Source organism: Thamnophis sirtalis, unplaced genomic scaffold, assembly GCF_051295495.1.
Source record: "Thamnophis sirtalis isolate CommonGarterSnake01/CBP01778 unplaced genomic scaffold, rThaSir2_p1.2 scaffold_6, whole genome shotgun sequence".
NCBI classification, from domain to species: Eukaryota; Metazoa; Chordata; class Lepidosauria; order Squamata; family Natricidae; genus Thamnophis; species Thamnophis sirtalis.
This window is the reverse complement of record NW_028261386.1, coordinates 407458-423203: the sequence shown is the minus strand read 5'-3', so window position 1 is coordinate 423203 and position 15746 is coordinate 407458. Positions and strand designations below refer to the sequence as shown.

The 15746-nt window shown below is 45.8% G+C and overlaps 1 protein-coding gene across 1 annotated transcript in view; it reads left to right on the top strand.

Moving 5' to 3' along the window:
- TEX14 (testis expressed 14, intercellular bridge forming factor) overlaps nucleotides 1-15746 on the top strand; it is an 85720-nt gene that overhangs the window by 19350 nt on the left and 50624 nt on the right. Inside the window, 5 exon segments of the mRNA XM_087719104.1 lie at nucleotides 204-1204; nucleotides 3642-3733; nucleotides 5707-5789; nucleotides 12366-12647; nucleotides 14912-15000. Of these exon segments, the coding sequence (XP_087575230.1) occupies nucleotides 204-1204; nucleotides 3642-3733; nucleotides 5707-5789; nucleotides 12366-12647; nucleotides 14912-15000 (1547 nt within the window).

Below are 15746 nucleotides of genomic sequence, written 5' to 3'. Positions count from 1 at the left end.
ACCCCACCTCACAGGGTTGTTGTGGTGAGGAAAATAGGAGGAGGAAACTCATGTCTGATATGTTCACTGCCTTGAGCTATTTATAGAAATAATAAAGGCAGATTACAAATAAATACAATTAAAAAGCAAATGATTAGCAGGTGAGAAATTCGATTGTTTCTCCCTCAACACACTTCCCTCGCCATTCTCGCTTTGTTCCTCAGTCCGGAGTTTCACCACCACCAGATGCGCCCTTTCCTCGCCGGAGAACAAACCCGTCGTCGTCCAGGTCTCCGAGCCGGTTCTCCGCACGGCACAGTCGAGCCCCATGTTAGAGGAATGTTTGAGCGACGTCGTCCAGGTCTCCCAGCCGGTTCTCCGCACAACGCATTCCAGACCTTTCTTCAACAGATGCTTGCAAGACGCGGAACAGGACAGCAACGCCAACCTGAGCTTGTCCAGCGTGCAAATTAACGAGATATACACTTGCTATCCAGAGCTGGGCGAAGAGACGGAGGGGGACGAAGAGACGTCGAGAACCGAGCAGGACCCCGATTCCCCCGGAAGATCCCCAGGCTCTCCCGGCGATACGGCCGATTTCTCTCCCCCTCGACTCATCAAGATCCGAGACCGCGAGGCGAGTCTGTCCTCGGACAACGAAACGGAATACAGTCACGAGGACCTGAGCGGCTTCTCGGTGATGAACGAGGTGCTCAAGAGCGCCCACGGCAAACACGAGAACGTCCAGTCCCAGTTCGAGCACAAATTCGGCAAGTGCGTTCTCGATCTCAAGATCTGCCAAACTTTGCTCCAGCAAGCTACGGATTCCCTCTCCCGCACCGAAACCAAACTGGGCCCGCTGCAGCGTTTCGACAAACCTCAGGAGTTGTTTTGGGGCACCCAGGCGAAGGAACAACTCCCCGTCGGGATTCCTGCGCCCGGTTGCCAGGAGAAGCTGGAGAGCATCTTGAGAAATATTCAACCTCCCTCCAACGGCGACCGCGCCCTGCAGTGGAAGACGGTGGGTCCTCCGACGGAGGCCTACGTGCCACCGCCGTTCCGTGTTCCGGGGGCATACAGATCCCGGGTGATCCCGTCTTACCAAGCATCTGAAAACAGACCCAAAAGTGCCAACCACAGCCCGGATACCACCTACTGGAGCGATTTTGGACCGGAAACAGCCAAAAGTCCCGTAAATCCAAAAGGAACGGAGTCGAACTATCAGGTAAAGTGGGACAGAGAGGGGAGGCTCTTTTGCACCCCGAGCAGGGTTGGTTGGCAGCGATAACGTTGCTTAGATGGCTGCTTCCAAGAGGAAGGTTTTTAAGCTCATGAAACAGGGAGCCAGCCTAGAACTAAGGATAAATTTCTGAAAGTGAGAACAATTATGGTTGGTTCTCGACTTACAATCATTTGCTCAGTGACCGTTCGAAGCTACAACGGCATTGAACAAAAGGGACTTAGGGTTGTTTTTCACACTTACAACCCTGGCAGCATTCCCCTCCTCCCCCGTCACGTGATCAAAATTCAGATGCTTGGCAACTGGCATGTACTTATGACGGTTGCAGTATCTCAGGGTCACTGTCAGCGTGCCAAGTATCATGCACGATTAAATCAGAGTCCAAGGCAAAACGATCCTTAAAGTTCCAATTTAATAAGTCAGACATCTTGGCACATCTGTGGAATCCCAATTCTGGAAGTTACCTAGGATTCCCACCCAGTTGAAAGTTCATGATCTTGTCCCCACACCCACAAATCCATCACATGGTCCAATCTTCTTGTTCCACGCTGGTATCTCCACCCAGCTGGTTCCGGTCAGGTGCAGAGATAAAAGATGACTTTGGGCTTCTAGAAAAGAATGACAACCACACATTCTACAATTCTACTCCTTTCTATTCCCCCCTCCCAACTACTACACTAATGAAACAGCATAATGAAATAAGAGAGAATGTGGCAGGCCAAATATCCTAAAAGGGATATAACTGCAGGCCTGACAGTCACTTTGGGATGTTCTTACAAGCAACGTCAATGGAGAAGCTGAATTCACTTAACAACCGTGTTATTAACTTAACAACTGCTGTGAATCACTTAACAGCCGTGGCGAAAAAAGGTCGTAAAAGGGGGCCAAACTTACTCTCGATAACTGTCTCACTTAACAGCATAAATGTTGGGCTCAGCTGAGGTCGTAAGTTGAGGACTATCTGCTGTCGCAGCATCCCGAGGTCACGTGATCGCCATTTGTGAACTTCCCAACACACTTTTTGATAAGCAGAGCCCAGTGTTGGAAGCCAGAGTTGCTTAACGACCGCATGACTCGCTTAACAACTTCAGTGCTTCGCTTAACGACCGTCACAATTTTTAACACAAAATTGGAGGCGGTTTGCTTAACAACCGCCTTCCTTAACAGCAGAAGTCCTGGTCGTAATTGATTCTGGTCGTAAAATGAGGACTACCTGTAATTTATGTCCAGAAATCTTTCTCCCTTCTCTAGAGGTTGCATTGACAGGGTAGAATATATTTGTGCATCTGATGGAGATTGTATTCCAAAGCTGCAGAGGGTTAATTCGAACCCCCCTCCCAGTTCTAGGTAGTCCTTGACTTACGACCACCATGGAGCCCCAGATTTTTCATGGCTAAGCGAGACGGTCGTTAAATGAGTTTTGCCATATTTTACGAGCTTTCCGTTCTGAGCCAGCCTTATCAGAAGCAAGAAACAGATTCCTTGTCCTGAAAAGCTCTTGATTTACCTCTCGTGAATTAATGGCATTCGCACACCGAAAAGTCCAGGCAAAGGTCCTTCAAGGAGTTAACTGCAGTACAGACCTTATCAGTTCCTTACCATAACTGCAAGGCCAAAAGGCTGTAAAGTTCTGGCAAGCAGTCTTTGTGGCATGAAACACAATGAGTAAAATCTTCAGAAATACGAACTGTTGTCTCCTACGACCACCACTCCCCTTTCCTTCTATTTATTCCCCAGCCAGGGAGGGGCCATTCAGCACCCACGTGTGCTTTGCTTCCCCAGTCGACTCCTTGTCCTCCATTGTTCTCCTCTCCTAACAGCTCTGCGCATACGTGCATCTGGAACAGGCCCCAGCTGTTCTTCCTCCTCACTCATCTCAGCTTCCAAAGGCAGCTGCCTCTCTCTTGGCTGCGATATGTCAGACGGCCCTGGCTCTGAACCCAACACAGAACATCCATCAGAGCCTTCCCGAGACCCCAGAACTGGCCCAAGTTCTTCCCCAACCATCTCACTGTCTGAGTCTGCCACCAGCTCCGCGGGCAGCTGGCGGGCCACAACACTTTCTCACCCCGGCAGTTACGTGAAACCCTGCAGTTGTTAAACTAGCAACGCCGTCGTTCAACGAATCCAGCTTCCCCGTTGACTTTGCTCGTCGGACGTTCGCAAAAGGGGGAGTCACGTGACCCCGGGATGCCGCGACCGTCATAAATGTGAGCCGGTTGCCAAGTGTTTGAATTTTGACCGTGAGGATGCTGCGGGTGGTAAATAAGTACGAAAAACGGGTCGCGAGTCCCTGTTTTCCGTGCCTTGGTCGCGTCGAACGGTCACTAAATGAACAGTTGTAAGTCGAGACTGTTGCACAGAAATAGTTGTGGGGTCCCCACCGGCCCAGATCACCACCTCATCCATGTGTGTTTTTTAGCTCTTGCCCCAAGGGGTGACCTTCAGGAAGAAGAAGAGCTCCCAGCTGCGTCGAGGCAGTTCAATGTTGGACGGGATCAAAATTACAGATGGGTGAGTCCTCTTTCTTCAATCCCCGGCTGTAGCACAAGAGAAATGCCTTCCAAGGCACCTGAGGGTAGAACAAGAAGCAATGGCTGGAAACTAATCAAGGAGAGGAGCAACCTAGAACAGTCAGAACAATGAATCGGTGGAACAGAAGTTGCCTCCAGAAGTTGTGAATGCCCCAACACTGGGAGTCTTTAAGAAGATGTTGGATAGCCATTTGTCTGAAACGGTATAGGGTTTCCTGCCTAGGCAGGGGGTTGGACTAGAACACCTCCAAGGTCCCTTCCAACTCTGCTATTGTATTGTATTGTATTGTATTGTATTGTATTGTATTGTATTGTATTGTAAATCTGCGGGAGTGTCAAAAGTTTGCACAGGTCTGTCCCGTGTATCAACCCAGGAGCCAGCACAACCAACTGTGGTTTGTATCAAATAGTGTTTTTTATCTACAATAGGAATGTAGGGATACTATACATACACGCGCTACCAGCAGTATCTAAACAAACAGCAATTACAGCAGGGAAGAAGCTCGGCGAACCTCAAACATTCTAGCAGGGCCTCCTCTTATTACCCAGGCTCTTAAAGGGATAACAGCCGAAGATCCTGCTGACCCTTTCCCAGCGTTGCTTCAGCTGGTCAGCTCTTAAATTATCACTGTAACGTCACTCCTTCATTTATGCCTACAAGGATCTTAGCAGACTGGAACGTTGGGCGCTATCTAACAAAATGAAATTCAAGGGTGGAAAAAGTCAGGTTCTACTTTTAGGCAAGGAAAACAAAACGCACGGGTACAGTATAGGTGTCACCTTGCTCAATAAATACAATAGAATAGAATAACAAGAGTTGGAAGGGACCTTTGGAGGCCTTCTAGTCCAACCCCCTGCTTAGGCAGGAAACCCTGTGCCAGTGACGGCTAACCTTTCTGTTGTCACGTGCCGAAAGCGTGCGCCATTGTACCCACAATGCAATGTGCGTGCAACACAGTGTCGGGTTTCAAAAATTTTCTTCTGTAGGTGTGACCTGCTTTGTGGGAGTGGCTTGCTGGTCATGTGACCGGGTGGGAGTGGCTTGCCAGCCATGTGATTGGGTGGGAGTGGCTTGCCGGCCGTGTGACAGGGTGGGAGTGGCTTGCTGGCCATGTGACTGGGTGGGAGTGGCTTGCCAGCCATGTGACTGGGTGGGAGTGGCTTGCCGGCCATGTGACTGGGTGGGAGTGGCTTGCTGGCCAATGGACCGGGTGGGAGTGGCTTATCATCCATGCAGCTTCAGAGGATAATCCAAGACTGGAAGGGACTTGGAGGTCATCTAGTCCCAGCAGGACATTGTTGAAATGAGTTTCTGTCTTTTGATCCCCCCCAGTTACATGACTACATAGCCACGCCCACCCAGTCACATATCCCTCGCCAAGCCACGCCCACAGTAGTAAAAAAAAAAGATTTCGCCACTGGGTGAAAGTCCCCGCGTACATTTTAAAGGCACGGGCTCTGCGGGACTGTCTCACTTTCTGTTGTCCCCTCCTCCGGATCCTTTTCCCACCCTGCCAACCGTCGTTAGCGAGGTTGCTGTTGGTCGTGGCCGGCTCGGGGATAGTTTCTCGGGCCGGAGAGCAAGTTGCGCGTCTCCCCAAGCGACCGAGGCACGCCCAGCGCCAACAAGGGCTGGAAGAAGCTCCAGGAAGAGTGAGGCGCCTGAGAATCAGCCCCAGCCGCTTCTCCATCCCCTGCCATCGTCCTTACCTTCTTAGGCTAGGTGAAGAGTGACTGGGAGGGGAGGGCAAGGGGCGAGGCCAGCCAGAGGTGGGATCACCTGACAGGGAGCCACAGCAGAGAGCCCAAAGAGTTGCTTGTGGCTCTGGATCCATGGACTGCCGACATGCCCTCTAGGCTGCTTAGAGGAAACCTAGTTTAAAGTGGGGTGTAATTGTATATGACCACCTATCTGTGGTCAGTAGAAATGATGCTGGTAACCTGGTTTTGCAGGTCCTTGAAAAAAACAGCTCCTGAAATCTACGAAGCGAATTTGAGAAGCGAGGAGAGGAGAATGGCCCAGTTGGAATGGACAAGTGAGTTTTGGGGGTTTCCTGTCCACAGAAATGGGGGGGGGAGGTGTTGGGGTGGGGGCATTCAAGTGAGCTGGGATTACAATACCCAGCATTCTCAGCCCTACAGTTAGAAGATCGACCCCTTTGGATTAGGCGAGGGTGCTAATCTACTGTAGCTGTCAGGTTTCCTAAAAATGCCCTAATTGATTCACGAGTCTCAAGCCAAGTTTCAATGCAAAACTAGTCATTTCTTAGGAGCACCATTAGGCAAGGCCTTTTCGCAGTCAGATCTAAGCTTTCTTTGAGTTATAGCTGACCTTTACCCCTGTTCCTTCCCTCCCCTCAGTCTGTGTCATAAATCACATTCCCCAATGAGGTGCGCCCCCTCCCAAGCATGCTGCAGTAATCTGAGATCCGACTTCAGCCGAAAGTATGCGTGGAATACACTCCCCCCCACCCACCCACAATGGCAACATTAGGAATTGACACTAGCATTTGGGATCAGTTAGATGCCCTTTGGGGACTCAACAGATGGAGACACATCCCCTCCCCCATTGTTCCTAGCAATGGTGCCCTCAGCTTGGAGGCCTCGTGAGGTCATCAAGATGAGTAACCCTTTATAGACCTTCTTGCAGGGATTTATCCAGACCCCTTTTACGGCCATATAAAGTTTGGGGCAGTGAGTTACACGGATTAGTAATAGGCTTTGGGCTGCTTCACTCCTGCCCACCAAGAATTCCTCATGCTGGCTGGGGAATTCTGGGAATTGAAATCCAGACTTCTTAAAGCCAACGCATGAACAAAGGGATGGAATTAAAACCACGTGAATTGTTCATACCACTTTACAAAGCCTTGGTAAGGCCACACTTGGAATATGGCATCCAGTTTTGGTCGCCACGATGTAGAAAAGATGCGGAGACTCTAGAAAGAGTGCAGAGAAGAGCAACAAAGAGGATTAGGGGACTGGAGGCTGAAACATATGAGGAACGGTTGCAGGAACTGGGTATGTCTAGTTTAATGAAAAGAAAAAAAAGAATAGAATTGAATAGAATATAGAATAGAATAAAATAAGATAGGATAGAATGGGAATAGAATAGAATTCAGAATAGAATAGAATAGGAGAATAGAATAGAATTCAGGATAGGATAGAATAGAAGAGGATAGAATAGGAATAGGAATAGAATAGAATTCAGAATAGAATAAAATAGGAGAGGATAGAATAGGAATAGAATAGAATTCAGAATAGAATAGAATTCAGAATAGAATAGAATTCAGAATAGAATAGAATAGGAGAATAGAATAGAATTCAGAATAGGATAGAATAGAATAAAATAAAAAGGAGAGGATAGAATAGGAATAGAATAGAATAGAATTCAGAATAGAGTAGAATTCAGATTAGAATAGAATGGGAGAATAGAATAGAATAGAATTCAGAATAGAATAGAATAAAATAGGAGAGGATAGAATTCAGAATAGAATAGAATTCAGAATAGAATAGAATTCAGAATAGAATAGAATTCAGAATAGAATAGAATAGAATTCAGAATAGAATAAAATAGGAGAGGATAGAATAAGAATATGAATAGAATTCAGAATAGAATAGAATTCAGAATAGAATAGAATTCAGAATAGAATAGAATTCAGAATAGAATAGAATTCAGAATAGAATAGAATAGAATTCAGAATAGAATAAAATAGGAGAGGATAGAATAAGAATATGAATAGAATTCAGAATAGAATAGAATTCAGAATAGAATAGAATTCAGAATAGAATAGAATTCAGAATAGAATAGAATTCAGAATAGAATAGGAGAATAGAATAAAACAGAATAGAATACAATTCTTTATTGGCCAAGTATGATTGGATGCACAAGGAATTTGTCTTTGGTGCAGATACTCTCAGTGTACATAAAAACACAAGATACATCCGTCAAGAATAATAAGGTACAACACTTAATGATACTCATAGGGTACAAATAAGCAATCAGGAAACAAACAATACAGTAAATCGTAAGGATACAAGCCACAAAGTTATAGTCCTGCAGTCGTAAGTGGGAGGAGATGGGGGGGATAGGAACGATGAGAAGATTAATAGTAATAGTAATGCAGCCTTAGTGAAGAAGGACAAGGGTGGGGGACATGCAGCAGTGTTCCAATATTTGAGGGGCTGCCACAAAGAAGAGGGAGTCAAGCTATTCTCCAAAGGACCTGAGGGTTGAACAAGAAGCAATGGGTGAAAACTAATCAAGGAGAGAAGCAACTTAGAACTGAGGAGAAATTTCCTGACAGTGAGAACAATCAATCGGTGGAACAGAAGTTGCCTCCAGGAGTTGTGAATTTCCCAACACTGGAAGTCTTTAAGAAGATGTTGGATAGCCATTTGTCCAGAACGTTGTAGAGTCTCTTGTTTCAGCGGGGGTTGGACTAGAAGACCTCCAAGGTCCCTTCCAACTGTTATTCAGTATTCTGTAAAGTTGCCAAAGATTAAGAAGCATTGCTCTTTGGATAGTATAGCTGAAGTAGGGATAATCCGAACCTATGTCTTGAGGGAGCCCCTAAGAGAGGACTAGAACTCACAGTCTCCCAGTTTTTTACTCCCCGTCACCTTGCCCGCTGCACCAAACTGGCCGTTTTTGGTGAGAGTAGAATAGGGTGGCATGGAGAGAATCCGCCAATCCGGCCACTAGATGGCAGTAGAGGTCAAAGAAAAGGAAATTGTGCTTTTTTTTTCTCCCTCCTGCATGAAAAAACTTTGTCAACCTTATTTACTTATACTTATATTTATTAAATTAATATGCTGCCCATCTCGCTGATGCAGCAACTTTGGGAAGGTTACAATATAATGAAAAGGCAATAAAAGGTCATTTATTTAAGGAGTGGTGATGACTGCACTGAAAATAGTGCAACTAATCCTCGCACTTACGACCGACACAGCATCCGAGAATTTAGGCCCTTGTTGGTTACATGGTTACAGCATCCTGGGCTCATCTGATCATCGTTTGCATCATTTGGGAAAACGGATTTGTTTTATCCCATGTGATTTGGTTAACAACTGCAGCCAAAACTGAGCATAATTCACTTAATGACCGCATTGCTTAGGAAGAGAAGCTCAAGCTGTGGTTTTAAGTCAAGGTCTACTCTTACAGGTGGTCCTCGGTTTACGTCCCACGGTGGAGCCCAACATTTCTGTTGCTAGGCAACACAGTGATTGAGGGAGCTTGGGCCCCGTTTTGCGAACTTTCTTGCCAGAGTTGTTAAGTGAATCACTGCAGTTGTTAAGTGACTCGCAGATTTTTTTTAAAGGAATCTAGCTTCCCCATTGACCTTGCTTATCAGAAGGGCGCAAAAAGAGGATCTCGTGGCATAGCGGCCGTCATAATTACTCACCAACTTGGATCACAGGATTTCAGCCAACGGTCGTAAGTGTGAAAAACGGTCATAAGCCACTTTTTCTGTGCATTGTAACTTTGAACTAAACGAAAAGTTGCAAGTCGAGGACTCTTAGATAGGCCTGGAGATTTCAAATCCCAGCCAGTTTAGTTATACACTATATTTTGCAGTTGGTTTATTTATATCCCCTCATTGTCACAGTCTATGGCACGTTTAAACCAATTTACAGAAATTGCATCGTTGGAATTGCGCAATGGCCAAATGGCCATCATTTCTCGCCAATAACAGTAATGCAAATTCCCTTTAAATGCGGCGTTGAGGGTTTGAGAATTGCCAGCCCGTTTAAAATATACAAAATGATTATCCATCTGCCTTCTCTCCCTTCCTCCTTTCACCAAAAGGAGGCATAAACTTTAATGAACTGAGGGAATCTGTCAGGACTTTTCCCCGCCTCGTTTATTTTGTTAAAAATACTATCAAATAGAACAGAATACAATAGCAGAGTTGGAAGGGACCTTGGAGGTCTTCTAGTCCAACCCCCTGCTTAGACAGGAAACCCTATAACGTTTCAGACAAATGACTATCCAGCATCTTCTGAAAGACTTCCAGTGTTGGGGCATTCACAACTTCTGGAGGCAAATTCTGTTCCACTGATTAATTGTTCTCACTGTCAGGAAATTCCTCCTCAGTTCTCAGTTGCTTCTCTCCTTGATTAGTTTCCACCCATTGCTTCTTGTTCTGCCCTCAGGTGTTTTGGAGAATAGCTTGACTCCCTCTTCTTTGTAGCAACCCCTGAGATATTGGAAGACTGCTATCCTGTCTCCCCTGGTCCTTCTTTTCATTAAACTAGACCTACCCAGTTCCTGCATCCATTCTTCCTATGTTTTAGTCTCCAGTCCCCTAATCCTCTTTCTTGCTCTTCTCTGCACTCTTTCTAGAGTCTCCGCATCTTTTCTACATCGTGGCGACCAAAACTGTTGTTGCTTCAAGCCATGTCAATAAGAAAGCATTACCGTGTTTCTAACTTAACAGCCGCAGTGATTCACTTAACAACGGTGGCAAGAAAGGTCGTAAAATGGGGCAAAACTCACTTCACAACTATCTCACTCAGCGTCATAAAGTTTGGCCTTAATTGTGGCTCTCAGTCGAAGGCTACCTATGGAGGGATTCCTCGACTTGCGGCCGAAAATTGAGCCCCCAAAAATTCTATGTTGCTAAATGAGATATTGTTACGTGAATTTCCCCCCCTCGTTTTACAACCTTCCTTGCCACCGTTGTTAAGTGAATTGCTGCAGTGTTTACATTAGTTGCACGGTCGTTAAGCGAATCTGGCTTCCTCCATTGACTTTGCTTGTCGGAAGGTCGCCAAAGGGGGAATCACATGACCCCCCCGGGACACTGCGACGGTCATAAATACGAGCCAGTTCTCAAGTGTCTGTATTTTGATCCCACGATCACAGGAGATGCTGCGACGGCCGTAAGAGTCGAAAATGGCCATAAATCACTTTTTTTTCTGTGCCGTTGTAACTTAGAACGGTCACTAAATGAACTGTTATAAGTTAAGGACTACGTGTATTTAATTCTAGGTATCTTCCTTACCGTATCGGCTAAGACGGTCACGTCCCACTAAAACCAAAGATTTTTTTTTGCATTTTTTAAAAATTTTTAAACATAAAAAACAACATAAAATTCTCATCCATTACATACAGCATGTCGTTTGGTTACAAGTGTTTTTGCATCCATATTCTCAATTACATATTACAATCACAGATTTCCCATCTAATATAACTAAATACCTCACTTTCATTGTACAACGTATATTCAATTACGATTAATATTTCTTTCTTTTCAATAAACCTAATTCCCTTACATTCTTGATTGTCTGTTTAATAACAATACACCTTTATGTAATCGCTTATCCCATTCTGAATATTTTTACAGTATAAAAGAATTTACCAACTGTTTATATTTATATATCACTATTTTCAATTAGGTATAATCCCACCAATCATCCATCGAGTATGCTTATGTTCATTATTCTCCTTGTACATCATACATTAAAACAAAAATGTTATTCCTCCATTTTTCAAGAAGGTATTCTAAATAATCACTTCATATATATATATATATATGTGTGTGTGTGTGTGTGTGTGTATGTGTATGTGTATGTGTATGTGTAATGTGTATGTGTATGTATATGTATATGTATATGTATATGTATATGTATATGTATATGTATGTATATACACCAATTTTTGATTACTTCCTTATTAAAATTATTTATCAACAACAGGATATCTTTATAATATACACTTAAAACCAAAGATTGATTGGTTGGTTGATTTAAATCCAACCGATTTAAAGGATTGTGGTCGTAAGTAGAGGACTATCTGTATTTATTTATTTATTAAATCCTATTTATTTATTTATTTATTTTCAAAATACTTTTTTTATTTTCCACTTTCATAACATATAATCACATGTATACTATTACATAGCCAATATCTTATTGTGTTAAATAGTAATTACATCAGTTCCTCTTGCCATCAACGCCCAGAAAGATAAAAAAAACCATTATTAGCTCTTCTGCTCTCCATACACCTCTTTCTTCTGCCTCTCTCCTACCTCCTTTCTTCCCTCCATCATCCTTTTCTACTCTACTTCCCCTTCCTTTCTCCTTCTCCTCTCTCTTCATTCCACTCCTCCTTATTCTCCTCATTCGACATGTATGGTTGTGCGACTGTTGCCTATTTTTATTATTTGTATTTCGTTTTTATGTTCCCCTTTTCCCCCTTTTGAATTGTTCGCCGCCCTGAGTCCTCCCGGAGAAGGGCGGCATACAAATAATAAAATTCTATTCTATTCTATTCTATTCTATTCTATTCTCATCTTCCCCCCTTACCCTCTCTCCTATTCCTCTCTTCCTTTCTTCTCTCCTTTCCCACTCTTCCTCTTATTCACTTGGTGTATTTCAGCTTCTGAGCAAACTCCATTCTATGTTGATGGTATTTATGCTTCCATATCAATATACTTAACGTATCTTAGTTTTAAAGAAAAAAATAAGAGAAGACAGTATACATGTGCAATCACATTACTTTAAAATCTAACACCCCTCGTCAAGACTAATATACATCCCTCCCTACCCCCCAACCCCCCCAGCCTTCCCTCCCCTATTTATTAAGCCCTCCTGTTGCGCTTTCTCTCCAGCCGAAGTGAAGCAGATGGCCAAGCAGGCGGCTACGGGACAGCTTCATTTACCGACGCAGCACCCTGCCAGCAGGTGGATGCTGCAGAGCGAGGCGCAGGACCTCCAGACAGGTTTCCCCAGCCCCACCATCTGTGAGCGGGTCCGATTCTACCAGGAGAACGGCGAGGCGGGGAGGACGCAGCGCACCAGGGCCGTCGGGGATCACAAAGTGCGTTGCGATCAAGAAAAGCAGAAAAATCCAGACGGGGCGTTAGGAAGAGTCCCAGGCCTGGAGAAGGAAGGTAAGTTAAGGGTTGAGTTACAGCTCTGTAGTAGATGGTGTAGTAGGGTCTGCTGCTTGGGTGGTGATTTGGGGGGGGGGGGTAGACTAGATCAGTGTTTCTCAACCTTGGTAACTTGAAGATGTCTGGACTTCAACTCCCAGAATTCCCCAGCCAGCGAATGCTGGCTGGGGAATTCTGGGAGTTGAAGTCCGGACATCTTCAAGTTGCCAAGGTTGAGAAACACTGGACTAGATGACCTACAAGGCCCCTTCAAGCTTTGTTAATCTGTGGACTACAACTCCCAGAATTCCCCTGCCAGCACAGCTCGGTTCAGGGGCGTTTACTTCCATATTACTCCTTCTCATAAAAAACAGACCCTCCGCGAAAGTGGCCAAAATCCGTACATTTCGCTGCCAGATTTTTAGCAGCCCCAGCGATGCAGATATAAGCGTCAATCTTGCCATGGGGGTTTGGTCCAGTGGTTAAGGCAGCAGGCTAGAAACTGGGAGACTGTGAGTTCTAGCCCCATCTTAGGCATGAAATCCATCTGGGTGACTTTGGGCCAATCACCAGGAGACAGTGAGTTCTAGTTCCACCCCAGGCATGAAAGCCATCTGGTGACTTTGGGCCAATCACCAGGAGATAGTGAGTTCTAGTCCCACCTTAGGCACGAATGCCACTGGGTGACTTTAACCAATCACCAGGAGAGGGTGAGTTCTAGCCCCACCTTAGGCACGAATGCCACTGGGTGACTTTAACCAATCACCAGGAGAGGGTGAGTTCTAGCCCCACCTTAGGCACGAATGCCACTGGGTGACTTTAACCAATCACCAGGAGACGGTGAGTTCTAGCCCCACCTTAGCCATGAAAGCCAGCTAGGTGACTTTGGGCCAGTCACCAGGAGACGGTAAGTTCTAGTCCTGCCTTAGGGATGAAATCCACTGGGTGACTGGGCCAGGAGGCAGTGAATTCTAGTCTTAGGTATGAAAGCCAGTTGAGTGACTTTGGGCCAATCACCAGGAGACGGTGAGTTCTAGCCTTACCCTAGGCATGAAAGCCACTGGGTGGCTGGCTTTATCTCAATCACCAGGAGCAGAGGCGGTATTCAGCAGGTTCTGTCCAATTCCGGAGAACCAGTAGCGGAAATTTTGAGTAATTCGGAGAACCGGCAAATACCACCTCTGGCTGGCCCCGCCCCCATCTATTCTCTGCCTCCCGAGTCCCAGCTGATCAGGAGGGAAAGTGGATTTTGCCGTATCCTTCCCCTCGAGTGGGGAGGGAATGGAGATTTTACAGTATGCTTCCCGTGCCACGCCCACCAGGCCACGCCCACCAGGCCACGCCCACAGAACCAGTAGTTTAAATAAAAATTGAACCTCACTACTGACCCTAGGAGGCAGTGAATTCTAGTCCTTCGTTATGAAAGCCAGCTGAGTGACTTTGGGCCAATCCTCAGGCGGCTGTGAGTTCTAGTCCCACCCTAGTTATGAAAGGCAGCTGGGTGACCTTAGGCCAGTCTCTCAGCCCTGCCCACCTCGCTGGCTTGTTGTTGAGAAGTAAAATAAGAGGAGGAAGGAAGATTCGTTCTGTTCACCCCCTTGGGTTATTCTTCAAAACTATTAAGATGGCGTTTTTTTCTTTTTTTAAAATTAAATTCACAACCCAGCGCATCTTAATCCTTTGTTTGTTTGTTTGTTTTAAACCCTACCCTATGGGTAACCGTTGAACAAGAAGCAGCAAATTGCTGCTGTTGTGCTGTGAATTGCTCACCCCTTCCCCGGGAAGAAGACTAAATAAAATGGCTAAAGAGCAGGAACGCAAATTGCCTTGGACATAATTGGTGTGCGTTCGAGAGAGGTTGTCTAGCAATTTTAACGTTCTGGGTATGTTCCATCTTCCTGGCGCTTTCGGTAGGCGAGCGGATTCGCTGCTCTGCCTCCCGGGAGAACCAAAAAACAAAAAAGGATGGAATATTTTTTCAGAGACCGTTTTTACAAAATGCATTTATTGGAGATGCTTTATCCCCTCTCCTTTAAAAAGGATAATTTGGAGGGGAGAAGAGGGAGTTTGGCTCTGCGGATCAGCTGTTTAATTGCTATCATCCTCCCCGCCAAATCAGCCCCTGTTGGCGTTTTCGGTCTTATTTCTTTTCCCAGCCTTTCCTTCGTCCAAGAAACCCCGGTTTTTTTCCCCTCTGCATGCTAATTCCGACCCTCATCCCTCCCTCCTCCTTTCTCTGGGGTGTCGACGTTCCATTTCACGTTGTCTTAATTTATTATTAGGAAGAGACAGTTCGGTTCCAGCCTGCGAGACTGGTGCAGCGCCACGCAAGCCGGTTTTCCTTTCGCTTCCGTCGGAGGATTCTTGCCGGGTATGGCTTTTTGCTCCTTCGACTGCTGAATCATTAAGCAATAATTCTTGGTCCAATTGGCCAGTCCCGATCCAGATCATTGAGCAAAATAAAACTAGAGTTTAAGCCTGGGGTTGAAAAATATTAGCAACCGATTCTCTGCCCAATTGCTGGGTGGGCATGGCCATGGTGCGTGTAGACTATTCGGACTCCTGCACCAAGGCCTATTTTTTGCCCTCCTCAGGCTCCGGAGGTGTTCCCCGGGGAGGAAGGGCAAAAACAGGAGGGCGAAAATGGCCTCCCCCAGGCTCCAGTGGCCCCCTTGGAGGCCGGAAACTGGTCAGTGTTCCAAACAGCATCCAAAATTAAATCAGAGTCTGAGGCAAAGTATTGCTCAAAGTTCTAATTGATGAAGAGAGCCACGTTGGCACATCTGGGGAAACCCGAATCTGAAAGCTTCCCGGTTTTCCCCACCCAGTTGAAAGTTCAAGATCTTGCCCCCCCACCCACAAGCCCATCCCATGGCTCAATCTCCCACTGCCATGCTGGCAGCTTCCACCCATCCAGTTTCGGTCAGGTCAGTGGTAGGATTCAGCCAGTTCGCACCTATTCGGGAGAACCGGTTGGTAACTTTTTTTTTTTTTTAATAGCACGTCAACAGAACACATAAACACTCTTTCTCTCCCTCCCACCCACCTCTCACTACCTCTTTCTTCTTCCCCTACCTCTCCTTACTTCTTCCCTATTTCTGCCCTCTTTCTTCTCCT